The sequence below is a fragment of the Rhinopithecus roxellana genome, chromosome 20 (genome assembly GCF_007565055.1).
Source record: "Rhinopithecus roxellana isolate Shanxi Qingling chromosome 20, ASM756505v1, whole genome shotgun sequence".
Lineage (NCBI taxonomy): Eukaryota > Metazoa > Chordata > Mammalia > Primates > Cercopithecidae > Rhinopithecus > Rhinopithecus roxellana.
The window spans coordinates 24,230,034-24,246,038 of NC_044568.1; the positions used below are offsets into that span (position 1 = coordinate 24,230,034).

The following is a 16,005-nucleotide window of genomic DNA, read 5'->3' on the forward strand; positions in this document are numbered from 1 at the left end:
CTGAATTTGCACCTCCTCAGAGAAGCCCTCCTGGGTTCTCCAATTCTAGTTTATTGCTGGCTTCTATGGATCCTCCTGCAGGTTCATCAGGCCTGTGGACAAGGACTGGTTTGAGGAGAGGATTCCCTGGATCGTGGTGGGGCTATAGAAGCTGTGCAGCCCCTTTCGAGGGTGCCAAAGGGGCCCGGGCAGAAGGGAAGTGGTCGTGCCCGGGCCTGCCTGCCACTAGATCCCCACCCATCTATGACTGCTCAGTCCTGCTCTCCTACCAGACCCACCTTTCCCCACAAAGCCAGCGCACCCCACCCACTCCCTGCCCAGTCCAAACTCCGAGGCTGGGCGAGGCACTGATCCACGGCTGGAACGACCCGGGCAGCCTCTGGGTGAACAGCAGCCTGTCCGAGGACAGCCAACCGAGACCAGCGAGCCAACCATGCGGGTGCATCGGACTTGGAGCGCGGCTGAGTGCGGTGGCCTGTGGGCTCCTGCTGCTTCTAGTCCGCGGCCAGGGTGAGGCTCCCGCGGAGGGGCAACAGGGACCGGGCTCAGATCTGCCAAATGCTGCGGAGGCAGAACCTGACAGTGCGGGAGGGAAGGTGCCTGGGAGGTGGGAGCTGGTGGAGATGACAGCGTGGAACTCGTCAGCCCCATGCGACGCCTCCCAGCCGCTCGAGGTGGGCTCCTAGAAGCGCAGAAAGGGTCTGGCTGCAGGACACCACGGAGAGGAACCAGCGGAGTACAGGGGACCCAGGAGCGCGGGGACATGCCAGGCCGGGTCGGCAGCCCTGGGTCGGAGTGGGTGAGGGATTGGGGGTGCGGGGATTCAGTCCATTTCCCTCTTATGATTGTGGTTGTAGCCGGTGCTGCCCGCAGATCATAACAATAACAGCTTCTGGCAGCATCTGGCTCTGCGTGTGTGGCGTCCTTGGCCAGGGGGGCGCCCTGACCCCTGCAAAGGGGCCTCAGACAAGATTAGTGGTCCTTGGGGAACAGAAGCCCCCAGGGGCCAAATCCTAAAGAGGATCCAAAAGGCTGCAGTGGCTGGGAGTGATTGGCTCACGCTTGTAATCCCAGCACTTTGGAAGGTAGAGGGGGAGAATCGTTTGAGCCCAGGAGTTGGAGGCCATCCTGGGCAATATAGTGAGACTCGGTGTGTACAAAATATTTAAAGAAATTAGAGGGCTGTGGTGGCCTGTGACCTGTAGTCCCAACTACTTGGGAGGCTGAGGTGGGAGGATCACTCTAGCAGGGGAGGTTGAGGCTGCAGTGAGCCTTCGTCACACTACTGCACTCCAGCCTGGGTGAAAAAGCAAATACCTTTTTCAAGAGAAAAGAGCCAAAGAGCTGTGGTGTCCCTCACGCTATTGACCTCATCCTGGGCAAAGGTACAACTTGGTTTCTAGGGCAAAGGTGATGGCTCTGTGTGCCTGCCAGGCTTCTCCCGGCCCTTATCAGAAGCTCCAGGATTGTTTCTGCCTTTCGTCCTCTCACCTGAAACTCTCCTAAGTCTATGATATGACCGTCTCTCCCAACCCTTTCCTAATTTAATCTGCCCAGGTGGAGTCCCTACTCCCCCTGCCCCATGGTGCACTCCCGCAGGGCTTCCTCCCGTGCGTGACCTTGACCGCATTCTAGAATTCACCAGGAGCCCAGCAGCAAGATTTGCCCGGCCTCACAGAAGGCTACCTTTTAAAATATTTTTGGCCAGGCACAGTGGCTCCCACCTGTTATCCCAGCACTTTGAGAGGCAGAGATGGGAGGATCACTTAAGGCTAGGAGTTAGAGACCAGCTTGGGCAACAAGACTTGTCTCTACCAAAAAAAAAAAAAAAAAAGAGTCAGGCATAGTGGCACACACCTGTACTCCCAGCTACTCAGGAGGCTGAGGTGGGAGGATTTCAAGCCCCAGAAGTGGAGGCTGCTATGAGCTGTAATTGCACCACTACACTCCAGCCTGGGCAACAGATGGAGACCATGTCTGGAAAAAAAAAAAAAAAAAAAAAAAAAATATATATATATATATATATATATATATATACACACACACACACACACACACAGAGGAAATTTTGGGTTGGAACCACGTTCAGGAAAAATTATTGACAAGGCATAGGGTACAGGTGATGTGTGCCATCCTCTTTGGTCCCAACCAGTCTTGGCTTCTTCTCAGGGGCCATCAAAGTCCCCATGGCACCACACACAGTGCCCAGAAGTTTACACAAGAATAGATGCGTGCACTTGTCCTTGATTTTAATCTCAACAGTCATAAATTCATCCACTTTTGGGGCCAGTCTTTTCCACTTTCTTTTTTTTTTTTCTTTTTTTTTTTTTTTTTTTGAGACGGAGTCTTGCTCCAGGCTGGAGTGCAGTGGCCGGCTCTCAGCTCACTGCAAGCTCCGCCTCCCGGGTTCACACCATTCTCCTGTCTCAGCCTCCCGAGTAGCTGGGACTACAGGCACCCGCCTCATCGCCCGGCTAGTTTTTTGTATTTTTTAGTAGAGACGGGGTTTCACCGTATTAGCCAGGATGGTCTCGATCTCCTGACCTCATGATCCGCCCGTCTCGGCCTCCCAAAGTGCTGGGATTACAGGCTTGAGCCACCGCGCCCGGCCAGTCTTTTCCACTTTCAAACACAAGGAGTGGCCTCCACACACCCCTACATGGTAGAGCTTCTTCATACTGATTAATGGAAGGGCTTCTCTCAAGGATGAAGTAAGTAATGAATCTCTTTATTACATGAGTTGATGTAACAGGTCTCTAACCAGGGACATTTCAGCAGGTGACATCCTTTGCTGTAACAAACATCAGGCATCAATGGCCAGTGGCCACAGGGAATTACCTGGATAGACATCCCCTCCAGCAAGGAATTGTGTGCAGGAGCGTGTTACTGGGGAGAGCAGTGGGCCTTTTGACTTGGAGACATTGTAAAAATGTCCTCTCTGGTGCCTGTAAATGTCTACTGACCCCGGCCTCCCCCACACCAGGTGGCATCAAACATGTTGATCCGTGTTGAACTGACAGATGTAGGGTGGCACTAGCTCCCTAAGGCTGTTTTATGTTTTGATTTTTTCTTTTTTCTTGAGACAGGGTCTCACTCTGTTGCTCAGGCTGGAGTGCAGTGGTGCCATCTCGAATTACTGCAACCTCTGCTTCCCAGGTCCAAGCGATTCTCATGCCTCAGCCTCCCAAATAGCTGGATCTGCAGGCATGCGCCACCATGCCCAGCTAATTTTTTTATCTTGTGATAGAGATGGGGTTTCACCATGTTGGCCAGGTTGGTCTTGAAATCCTAACCTCAAGTGATCCACCTGCCTCAGCCTCCCAAAGTGTTGGGATTACAGGCATCAGCCACCACGCCTGGCCTGTGTTTTGACTTTTTATTATGGAAATGGGCTCAGATTTCTCAAATCCTACAGAAGAAGAACCTGAGATTCCAAAAGGGAAGGTGCCAGGCAGGTGGGAGCTGGTGGGAATAACAAGGGCAGGTGAACCTCCATGAGGCACAGAGAGGGTCAAGGCTACTCGAGGGCTGCACAGCACCAAGGGATGAGCCAAGTCTGAGGTAGAAAGAGTAGTATAACAAATCCAACGTACCCATTGTCCACCTTCAGCAATGATAAAAATCTTGTTTTTGTTTCTGTTTTAAATCAGCTTTCTCAGGTTGAATATAACCGGGTGTTTTCTGGATGGCCACCTCCCCCTTGCACCATTATTTGAAGCAAATCCCAGACATCATATCATCTGTAAATTTGTCATTATGTCCTATTAAAAGAAAAGAAACATATGTATGTATGTGTGTGTTTCCACAACATAGTATGTTCTCAATTCAATCAAGTATATAGTCAAACGTTCCTTCATATTTATAAATGATATCAATATTATTACAAGGTTTTTTAAAAAATCAGGATTCAAATAAAGTACATATTTTGCAAATTGATAGATGATTCTTTCTTTCTTTCTCTCTCTCTCTTTCTTTCTTTCTTTCTCTCTCTCTCTCTCTCTCTTTCTCTCTCTCTCTCTCTTTCTTTCTTTCTTTCTTTCTTTCTTTCTTTCTTTCTTTCTTTCTTTCTTTCTTTCTTTCCTTTCTTTTCTTTTCTTTCTCTCTTTTTCCTTTCTTTCTTTCTTGTTTTTTGAGATGGAGTCTCACTCTGTCGCCCAGGCTCACTGCAAACTCCACCTTCCAGCTTCAAGGGATCCTCATGCCTCACCTTCCGAAGTAGCTGGAATTACAGGCACATGCCACAACACCTGACTAATTTTTGTATTTTTAATAGAGACAGGATTTCACCATGTTGACCAGGCTGGTTTCGAATTCCTGACCTCAGGTGATCCACCCACCTCGACCTCCCAAAGTGCTGGGATTATAGGCATGAGCCTCCATGCCTGGCCAATTCTCTTGGCTTTATACTTAAGAGTGGAATTTTTGGATCATATGGCAACTCCATGTTTAATCCCCTGAAAAACTGCCAGACTGTTTTCCAAGCAGTTACACCATTTTACCTTCCCACTGGCAATGTACGAAAGTTCCAAGTTTTCCACATCCTTACCAACACTTATTATCACATGCCATTTTTATGTGTTTCTTGAATCTCTTTCAGTCTTCAGATTTACCCTCTGCCTCTCTTTTATTTTCTTTCTAAATTTTGTTGCATGTTGAAGAAACCAGTTTATTTGTTCTGGAGAGGATGCCACCATTTAGGTTTTGCTGATTGCATCCCAGTGGTGTCTTTTAACTGTTGTTCTGTCCCTTGTCTACCGTGTAAACTTGTATTTATATTCTAGAGGCATAATCAGATTTGGGTTTTAGGTTTTATTTTGTTTTGTTTTTTGGAGGACTACTTCACATGTGGTGCTGTGTACTTCTGATAGAAAATATGTAACGTCTGATTGTCTTGCTTTTTGTGATACCACAAAATGAGTGGTTGACACCACAGTGAGAATTCAATGTGCATTTCTCTTACTATGAATGAGGTAAAGCTCTCTTTATTTGAAAGAGACTGATTTGTATTGCTTATTCTAAACATATTCTTATACTACTTTGTTTTTGCGTAGCTGGCATATTCTTTGTTTGTAGAAATTCTTTATCTATTAAGAGGACTGATGTTCTCTGTTAGGTGATTTTCAATCACTTCCTCCCTCCCTGATCCCCACAGCAGACAGGCTGTTTTTTGTTTGTTTGTTTGTGTTTGTTTTTGTTTTGAGACAGGTTCTCACTCTGTCACCCAGGATGGAGTGCAGTGACGTGATCATGGTTCACTGTAGCCTCAACCTCCCAAGCTTAAGAAATCCTCCCACCTCAGCCTGCCAAGTAGCTGGGACACCACATGTGCCACCACACACAGCTAATTTATTTTCTTCATTTTTTTGCAGAGACAGAGTCCCACTAGAGTCCCCAAGCCAGCCTCTGTGCTTTTTATGTCCCAGCCACAGTCACACTTCCCTCTTTTAGCTCTTTTCACCAACATCACTCATGGTTTGGAGGATGCTTTCTTTATGTCGTTTCTTGCCACCTTGGGCATGATATCCCTGAGGACAGGAAACATGCCTGCCCAATTCCCACCATCATCCTACTGTCACATGACCTGGCACACAGTTGAAAGGACAGTCTAGTCCCATCAAGGGCATGTGACCCTTTGTTTGAAGGTCTTAGGGCTGAATGATGGTGCCAGGCCCCAAGGAGCCTCAGCCTGGTGGCATGGAGACAGGCCCAAGAAGGCAGAGTGGGAAGGGACTGTTACAGGCAGGAAGTTCGTAAAACCTGTGTTTATATCAGGATCCCTTGAGCTGAGCTGAGGGTGGCAAGGAGGCAGCAATATCAACAGTCTGGGAGGGCAGCTGATTGGTCAAACCCAACCGTGATGTCTGTCTCTCTGCCCACAGGCCAGGACTCTGCCAGTCCCATCCGGACCACACACACGGGCCAGGTGCTGGGGAGTCTTGTCCATGTCAGGGGAGCCGATACCGGGGTCCATACCTTCCTGGGAATTCCCTTTGCCAAGCCACCTCTAGGTCCGCTGCGATTTGCACCCCCTGAGCCCCCTGAATCTTGGAGTGGTGTGAGGGATGGAACTACCCATCCGGCCATGTAAGTTCTCCCAGGGGTCCAGGGAACTCCAGGCCCTGGGGCAGGGGTAGGGTGCTCTGAACTCAGCTAGGCTGCAAATGTCATGTCACCTAAACCCCCACAGCCAGTTTTCCTTCTGAGTTTCGTGGATCCCCATGTGCATTTTTCCAATGAGCATGCTGAGGCTGGGGTGGGTGAATAACTTCTCAGACCCCTGGCTCAGGGCTTGGCATTCGGGAGGCATTGGCTCCAGGTGCTGAAGGGAGGGGCAGAGACCCAGATCTCCCCAGATTCTGGTTCTGCCAAGTTTTCTCTGCCACCAGGGGCAGGTGTCTCTGGGAAAGGTTCGATGTAGCTCTATGAACCTTGTAGGAGCTCCTATCTCTAGTGGCAGATGTTGCAAATAGCTGAAGAGAACAGTAGTGGTAGCTTCCTGGGGACCCGCACTCTCCACAGTCATTGTCCACTGACAGGGCCAGGAGTCATTGGCCAAGAGACGTGTATATTTTTCCAACTGGAGGCCATGTGGGTATGATGAGTTTTTGAGAGTTTAGACTTGGGATGAGGGACATCCCACTGCCCTTCTCGTGAGAAATTAACATCCATTCACTCATGTAGCACACATATGTGGGCTACTCCCCTGTGCCAGGCCTGAGGGGGTACAGCGATATAGTGGTGAATGTCAACACATGCAGCCAATGGTTCTCATAGAAACCCCTGAAAGTTAAGTTTTCCGGTGTCGTGAGGAATGATACCCAAGGTCCTCACTGACCTCGAGACCTCCCTGGAAGTCCAAGCTCCATCCCAGCTTCCCCAGAGCCTGTGGCCTGTAACTTGGTGGGAAGGGATTTTTGGGAGGGATCATGTGTGGGCAGGGTATTGTGAGAGGGGCTGAGGGTTGTTGGGAGCACATCTGAACCCAGGGTCTGGTTTTGGCCACAGCCCGGTCCCTGGACTGATTATTTGCCCTGGTTACTAGGTGTCTGCAGGACCTCACTGCACTGGAGTCAGAATTTTATAGCCAATTGAATGTGACCATGCCTTCAGTCCCCATGTCCGAGGACTGCCTGTACCTCAACATCTACACGCCGGCCTATAGCCATGAAGGCTCTAACCTGCCGGTGGGTGTCAGGCCACAGTTCACTGGGGGTTGGAGGACAGTTCTTCTGCAAGTAGGTAGAAAGGACAATATTAGCTCAGGCCCTGCTGCAGAGTGGACTGTGCTGAGAAGCTTCTCACTCTCAGGTCCAAGAAATGCTCCTTACCCAGGCTGGGCAGCTGGCCCCTGGGCATGGTGTCACAGAGTTCTGGCTGCTCCCAGAGGTCAAAGGCTGTGGTTCTGGGCTGGACCCAGGACTCACCCAGCCAACTCATGCCCAGAAGATCCACCCAAGTGCCCAAGGGCTGCACCTTGAGGTGACCAAGAACCCCAGCCATGGATAATCTGTTGCGTCTATGAGAATGGGCACACACAAAAACTTTTTTTTTTTGAGACAGAGTCTCGCTCTGTCGCCCAGGCTGGAGTGCAGTGGTGCAATCTTGGCTCACTGCAAGCTCTGCCTCTGGGTTCATGCCATTCATCTGCCTCAGCCTCCTGAGTAGCTGGAACTACAGGCGCTGGCCACCAAGCAAGGCTAATTTTTTTTGTATTTTTTAGTAGAGACGGGGTTTCACCGTGTTAGACAGGAAGGTCTCGATCTCTTGACCTTGTGATCTGCCTGCCTCGGCCTCCCAAAGTGCTGGGATCACAGGCGTGAGCCACCACGCCCGGCCACAAAAACTTTTTTTGTTAGAGATGGCATTATGCTCTGTTGCACAGGCTAGAATACAGTGCATGAACATAGGTCTCTATAACCTTGAATTCCAGGGTGATCCTCCCACCTCAACCTACTGAGTAGCTGGGACTGCAGGCCTGTGCCACCATGCCTGGCTAATTTTTAAAACATTTTCTGTTGAAAGGGGGTCTCCCTATGTGGTTCAGGCTAAGGACATTTTTTATTAATGTTCATGTGGAGCCGTCAGGGAGACGCCCCTTTTCTTTCCACTTCGGTGAGTTTTCTGGGGCTGATGAAACCAGGCTTTGATACAGGGGCTGGTCTTTCTGATAGATCTTGGATGCTTAACAATTGGCCCATGTAATGAATTTGTGCTGGAGTTCTAATGGGGAGGTAGACAGACGCAAAGCACTGGTTGGTTTAGGTAGTGGCCCTGGTGGGGTTCAGGCTGGGTGGGAGCATCGTGGTAGCTGTCTTGATTTCCCCAGGTGATGGTGTGGATCCACGGTGGTGCGCTTGTTATTGGCATGGCTTCCATGTATGATGGTTCCATGCTGGCTGCTTTTGAGGACGTGGTGGTGGTCACCATCCAGTACCGCCTGGGTGTCCTGGGCTTCTTCAGGTGAGATTAGGGCTGGGCTGGGCAATGAGGGCTGAGCGGGGCCAGGACAGCCCTGTGATCCCTGTCCCTGCTACTTCTCAGCACTGGAGACAAGCATGCAACCGGCAACTGGGGCTACCTGGACCAAGTGGCCGCACTACTCTGGGTCCAGCAGAATATCGCCCACTTTGGAGGCAACCCTGACCGTGTCACCATTTTTGGCGAGTCTGCGGGTGGCACGAGTGTGTCTTCGCTTGTTGTGTCCCCTGTATCCCAAGGACTCTTCCATGGGGCCATCATGGAGAGTGGCGTGGCCTTGCTGCCTGGCCTCATTGCCAGCTCAGGAGACGTTATCTCCACAGTGAGTGCCCTCAGCTATGGAGGCCTAGGCCTGCTACCTCCCCTTCTGTCTGTTAAGTGGGGATGACAAGGGCCATTGGGGAGCATCCCCCAGGAGCTGCCGCCTACCTTGGAATTGCTGGGGGCTCCAGGGTCAGAATGCACATCCTTCTGCCATTGCAGAGGCCAAGTTTGTTCTGTGGCCTCTGTGCAAAGTTGTCACACTAGGGATCCCCATCATGAGGAGAACCATCTAGGCAGATGGGATGGTGCCCTATATCTGCGACTTCTGAGTTGGAACAGTGTCAAAACTGCAGGAATTCATATGCAGTACCCTGTGAGATTTGGGGTGCCCCTGCCCCCTGCCAGGGCCTTGGGCAAACTCCTCTTCTCTACCTGGAAGGATGAGCCAGCCCGTGCCTGGTCCCTTTGCAGGTGGTGGCCAACCTGTCTGCCTGTGACCAAGTTGACTCTGAGGCCCTGGTGGGCTGCCTGCGGGGCAAGAGTAAAGAGGAGATTCTCGCAATTAACAAGGTTGGTCTAAATGGATGTGGGTGTAGAGGAAGGGGTGCAATAGGCATGGGGCTGGCAGGCCTGCATGGCCCTCATATCCCCTGGGCACATTATCTCATTTGCCTGCCAGGTTGTCATAGCCCTGGGTAGGGACTGAATGTCGGTGCATGCTGAGCCAAACATTGATCTCCTGGGGTGGATATGAGCATCCGGGATGAATTAGGAAGGAGTGGAAGGTACTCAGAGGGCATTGGAAGATGTCTGGGACCTGACCTTGTTCCCTGACCTTGCATTTCCCCTCAGCCTTTCAAGATGATCCCTGGAGTGGTGGATGGGGTCTTCCTGCCCAGGCACCCACAGGAGCTGCTGGCCTCTGCTGACTTTCAACCTGTCCCCAGCATCATTGGTGTCAACAATGATGAATTTGGCTGGATCATCCCCAAAGTAAGGCCCAACCCAAGCTGTCAAGTGCCTGGGGAGCCCATCTGGTAGTGGGGAGTGTTCAGGGCTTTGTAGTTCCAGACGCATCCCATCCCCAACTGTAGACTCTCTCCCGGCCACCCAGGTCATGGGTATCTATGACACCCAGAAGGAAATGGACAGAGAGGACTTCCAGGCTGTTCTGCAGAAAATGTTAACGCTGACGGTAAGGCTCCTGGGGTCCCTCGCCAATGGAGAGGGGCTCCTCTCCTGTCCTGAGGCAGAGGAAATTCAACCCCCAGATAACCCTGTCTATGTAGTGACCCCCATGAGCAAAGGCTCAAATGTGTGTGTGCTTGGGGGTGGGGTCACCTCAGAGTCATGCCTTTGCTCCCCCTTCCTGTTCCATCTCACGGTCCCTCTCCCCAAGCCCAAGGCCACTTCTTCCCTGCCCCTGACATCCAGCCTAACCTGCCTCTTCCTGATCCACCTGGGGTAGATGTTGCCTCCTACATTTGGTGACCTGCTGATGGAGGAGTACATTGGGGACAATGGGGAGCCCCAGAACCTCCAAGCCCAGTTCCAGGAGATAATGGCAGACTCCATGTTCATGATCCCTGCACTCCAAGTAGCACATTTTCAGCGTGAGTATATTTGGACCTAAGGCCTGACTGGCAGGGGTACAGCTCAGGGCTGTGGGTCCCAGGTGAGACCTGCTGCTGTCCATTTTTTTGGGGCCCCTGGGACACTTGAGGTCCATCACTGCAGTAAATCCTCATAACTAGCCCAAGAGACAGACATTTCCCCATTTCACAGATGAGGAAATTGAAGTTAGGGACCTTCAGTGACTAGCCCAAGATGATACAGCTAAGAAGTCCAAGGCCATGATTTATCCCGTCTCTTCCTCTGCTCCTGCCCCAGCCTGGGGCTCCACACCGCACTGTCCAGATTCCAGCCAGCTTTGGACCTAGGTATCTTATCACCATGGGTGAGGCAAGAAGGCTTCAGGGGAGGGGCCACTGTGTCACGGGCTGTCCACCCCACAGGTTCCCGGGCCCCTGTGTACTTCTATGAGTTCCAGCATCAGCCCAGCTGGCTCAAGAACATCAGGCCGCCGCACGTGAAGGCAGACCATGGTGATGAGGTTCCTTTTGTTTTCGGAAATTTATTCTGGGGCAACTACAGTGAGTCTTCTTCCTTTCCCGGGAGGTGGGCTGGGTCCCTGGCTGGGTCCCTGAGGGGTGATTGATTGTCCTCACTGCCCAGATAAGGAAACTGAGGCTCAGAGACAGGATGAGATCAGGTGTCCAAGATTTTACAGCTCCAGAGGCTGTGCCAGGATTAGAATTCATGACCCTTCAGACTGTGGCCTGTGCTCCCTCCGTCCCTCCCCACCCTTGGGTGTCTGCCTGGTGCAGAGCAGGTTTTCAGGACGTTTGTTTCTTCAATGACTCCCAGTGACAGAAGGAAGAAGGGGCCTTCAGGGCCAGGAAGCAGCCCTGGATGGAGTCAGCCAGAGCCTGGGCCAAGGGGAAAGTTTGGAAAAGGGGAGGGCTGTCTTCTGAGGGTGGTGGGAGAAAAAGCAGAGAGGCAGGACTTGGGACCGAGGGCTGGGGGGCCATGGACAAGCTCCACCTGGGATGCTGAGGTGGGCCATCCTGACCAAGACACATGTCCCCTTCCTCTCTGCAGTTAAATCCACTGAGGAGGAGGAGGGGCTAAGCAGGAAGACGATGAAGTACTGGGCCAACTTTGCTCGAAACGGGTGAGACGGCACACTCCTGCCTCAACCTCCCCGGGTTGGGGGGCTTGTGCCCATCCAGCAATCTCCTAGTCTGGGGTGACCTCATGATCACACCTGCATCCTTAATCACATGATAGCCCCTTCCCCAGCTCCGGGACCCACTCAGACAGGGTGGGGGTGCCGTGGGGCAGTGGACATGCTCCATCTCCCTGCTCTACCTGGAGGGTGGGCACCAATGCTGTGCCACCATCTGGGTCTCCTTCTCAGAGAGAGGGACACAACAGAGCCGGCCGCCCCGCCCCCACTAGAGCTGACACTAGCTGGAGGGAATTTGTTTCCTGTTTCTGGAAGACGCCCCCCTCACTGCCCAAGCCCACCTGGCCTGCTTGGCTGCCTTGCCTGACCAGACTCAGGGTGCTCAGGTCTGGGCTCCAGGGGCTCAGAATGACCCTCGTATCGCCCTGCTGGGACGGCATGTCTATAGGAACCCCAACAGCGAGGGTCTGCCACACTGGCCGCTGTTCGACCAGGAGGAGCAATACCTGCAGCTGAACCTACAGCCTGCCGTGGGCCGGGCGCTGAAGGCCCACAGGTTCCAGTTCTGGAAGAAGGTGCTGCCCCAGAAGATCCAGGAGCTCGAGGAGCCTGAAGAGAGACACACAGAGCTGTAGCCCCCTGTGCCAGGGAGGAGGGGGTGGGCTCGCTTACAGGCGAGCATCAGCCTGATGTGCCCACACACGCCCACTGAGGAGAAAGAAGTTGATTCCTTCATTCATGTAGCCATTCATTCATTCTTCCGTCCATCCATTCAGAAAGCATTTATTAAGAACTTACTCAGGCATGAGGGCTCATATATGTAATCTCAGCTATTGGGGAGGCTGCGATGGGAAGATGGCTTGAGGCCAGAGGTTTGAGACCAGCCAGGGCAATACAGTGAGACCCCTTCTCAAAAAAAAAAAAAAAAAAAAAAAAAAAGAGAGAGAGAGATTAGAAACTAAATAGGAAAGTTTTGAGCTTCAAGTCAGTGACAAGTAAAACAGATTTTTGAAAAGCAAAGAAAACAAAATATAAGGAAAAAAACTCTGAGAAAAATAAAAATAAAAAATGAATAATAGGCAAGGCACTGTGGCTCATGCCGTAATCCCAGCACTTTTGGGAGGTCAAGGTGGACAGATCACCTGAGGACAGGAGTTTGAGACCAGCCTGGCCAACATGGTAAAACCCATCTCTATGAAAAATACAAAAATTAGACGGGCGCAGTGGTGCACACCTGTAATCCCAGCTACTCAGGAGGCTGAGGCAGGAGAATCACTTGAACCCGGGAGGCAGAGGTTGCAGTGAGCTGAGATTGTGCCACTGCACTCCACCCTGGGCAACAAGAACGAGACTCTGTTTCCAAAGAAAAAGAGACAAAGGAAGCTACTGCATGATGTTAGTTACCAAGTCTGCCATGGGTCCTCTCTTGTTAGACACACTCGCTAGATCCCACCACTGAGCTGTGGATGGGCAAACCCCAGTGGAAACCCACCCTCCCCAACACCCCACTGAGCGCTGGGCCCCATCCTCCCTCCCTCCCTCACCTCCACCTGCCTTCTCTCTTCTCTCCTCTGAGCCCCCAGGCCTTTCCCACTTTGAGGGAGGTGTTCGAAGAATGTTGCCCACACCTGAGCGTGAGAAGTCTATGTCTGTTCATCCGTGAGAGGTCTGAAAAAATAAAAATAAATTCTAAAAAAGCCTCTATCTGCCTCTCTACAAGCCCCAAGTGATATCTGTGAGTGGCCAAAAGGAAACCTGGATACCGGAATCCTAGTGTCTTAGTCCATTCAGTTGCTATAGCAAAAATACTACCAGTTAGGATGGGTGCAATGGCCCACACCTATAATCCCAGCACTTTGGGAGGCCAAGGTGTGCGGATCATTTGAGGCCAGGAGTTTGAGACCAGCCTGGCCAACATGGTGAAACCCTGTCTCTACTAAAAATACAAAAATTAGCCAGGCTTTGTGGTGCACACTTAGAATGTCAGCTACTCGGGAGGCTGAGACAGGAAAATCACTTGAACCCAGGAGGCAGAGGTTGCAGTGAGCCGAGATTGCACCACTGTGGTCCAGTCTGGGTGGCAGAGAGACCCTGCCTCAAAAATAAGTAAATAAATAAATAAATATGACCAGTTAGGCCGGGTATGGTGCCTCATGCTTGTAATCCCAGCACTAATGGAGGCTGAGGTGGGCCTCCTGAGCTTGAGCCCAGGAGTTTGAGACCAACCTAGGCAGCATGGAGAAACGCCATCTCTACAAACAAATACAAAAATGATTTGGATGTGGTGGCACACACCTGTAGTCTCAGTTACTCAGGAGACTGAGGCAGGCAAATCACTGAGGTCAGGCCACAGTGAGTAGTGATAGTACCACTGCACTCCAGCCTGGGCAACACAGCAAGACCCTGTCTCAAAAAAATAGTTTCCTCAGGCCGGGCGCGGTGGCTCAAGCCTGTAATCCCAGCACTTTGGGAGGCTGAGATGGGCGGATCACGACGTCAGGAGATCGAGACCATCCTGGCTAATACGGTGAAACCCCATCTCTACTAAAAAAATACAAAAAACTAGCCGGGCGAGGTGGCGGGCGCCTGTAGTCCCAGCTACTCGGGAGGCTGAGGCAGGAGAATGGCGTGAACCCGGGGGGCGGAGCTTGCAGTGAGCTGAGATCCGGTCACTGCACTCCAGCCCGGGCGACAGAGCGAGACTCCGTCTAAAAAAAAAAAAAATAGTTTCCTCTACTGATATAAAACTTAAATAAAATACTATAGGTTACTATTATAAACTGGGTGCCTTATAACAAAAGAAATGTATTGTTTACAGTTCTGGAGGCTTGGACATCGAGGATTAAGGTGCCAGCAGATTTAGTGTCTGGCAAGAACTTGTTCTCCAGTTAATAGATGGCAACCTCGGGCTGGCTGTGGTGGCTCACATCTGTAATCCCAGCACTTTTGGGAGGCCAAGGTGGGGGATGACCTGAGGTCAGGAGTTCAAGACCAGCCTGGCCAACCTGGTGAAACCCCATCTCCACTAAAAATGCAAAAATTAGACAGGATGGTGGCAGGCGACTATAATCCCAGCTACTCAGGAGGCTGAGACAGGAGAATGGCTTGATCCCGGGAGGCGGAGGTTGCAGTGCGCCGAGATCACAGCACTACACTCCAGCCTGGGCAACAGCGCAAGACACCACCTCAAAAAAAAAAAAAAAAAAGCCGGGCGCGGTGGCTCAAGCCTGTAATCCCAGCACTTTGGGAGGCCGAGACGGGCGGATCACGAGGTCAGGAGATCGAGTCCATCCTGGCTAACACGGTGAAATCCTGTCTCTACTAAAAAATACAAAAAACTAGCCGGGCGATGTGGCGGGCGCCTGTAGTCCCAGCTACGTGGGAGGCTGAGGCAGGAGAATGGCATGAACCCAGGAGGCGGAGCTTGCAGTGAGCTGAGATCCGGCCACTGGACTCCAGCCTGGGCAACAGAGCGAGACTCCGTCTCAAAAAAAAAAAAAAAAAAAAATTAAAACAAGCCACCCACCCAACTATCGATGTCCTGCAGAGGTGACTCACCCCACTTTTGTAAGAAGCAAGACTGGGCTTGTCCATAGGCCCCTGAGCCTGGGCTGCCTGCACAGTGGCCAAGAAAGCCAAGCTGCTTCCTCAGTGGCCCGTCTCCTGAAGTTTGCTGTTCTTCTCAGTGATTCTACAGACACTGTAAGGCCCATACTCGCAGGATATTAGCACACTTGCCAAGAGATTCCTGTCCCCTGGCTCCCAGGGACCTCTATCCAGGGAGATGTCCTCTCACCTTTCAGAATTCCCCTGCCAACCTTTCAACCCCCTGAACATCCCCGAACTCACCGTGTGTGTCCACATGATTATTTTCCTACTTACCTCATTGTTGTCCCTAAACTTTTCTCCTGCCCTGCTCTGCAAAAAACCTCATATTTTATCTCAGTGTGCAAAGGTGGCCAACTGTGTTCAAGCAGCATCTTGGTTTCACCAAAGTATATTCTCTCTGTCATTAAGAGGCTGTATTCCTGTCCCATAGACCCTAACGATCCCCTTATATGCCCCACCTCTGACCAACTTGCCTCTCAGGGCACCGGTTTTCCAGGCGGAAAGTCTCCCTTCTTTTCCATCCATGGCCCTTAAGCCCAACTAAGGCCTTTTGAAGTTAGGCGTGAAAGACCAGAACACCCACATTGCCCATTTTGGCCACCAGGTGGCAGACAAGGATAATATTAAGCCTGGGCTTACTTGCGAGAGGGAGGAGACTTTCCTTTCAATGAACACTGATTGGTGCATAATGTTCCCACTACATTCTGAAAGCGTTTATAGAGCACCAGCTGCATGCATGTCTCTGTTATGTTTTTCAGTTCTGCAGACGTACAATATACTTTCCCAAAGTTGGTTCCCAGGATTACTGTTTAGACTTAATAGTTACTTTTTAACAGCTTTATAGTTAAACAACTTACAATTAAATTTACCTGCCCCCGCCCCCTTTTTTTTTTTTTTTTTTTTTT

At 51.2% G+C, this 16,005-nt stretch overlaps 1 protein-coding gene across 1 annotated transcript; it reads left to right on the forward strand.

The window, feature by feature from the left end:
* Positions 1-418: 418 nt before the first annotated feature.
* LOC104655660 (cocaine esterase-like) lies at positions 419-13,181 on the forward strand. Its single transcript, XM_010355150.2, is given in 13 exon segments — positions 419-448; positions 450-510; positions 5,880-6,084; positions 7,043-7,184; positions 8,327-8,460; positions 8,542-8,800; positions 9,214-9,312; positions 9,595-9,735; positions 9,857-9,937; positions 10,211-10,355; positions 10,758-10,895; positions 11,404-11,476; positions 11,940-13,181. Coding segments are annotated over 13 exon segments (1,680 nt in total). The 5' UTR covers positions 419-433; the 3' UTR covers positions 12,127-13,181.
* The last annotated feature ends 2,824 nt before the right edge of the window (positions 13,182-16,005 follow it).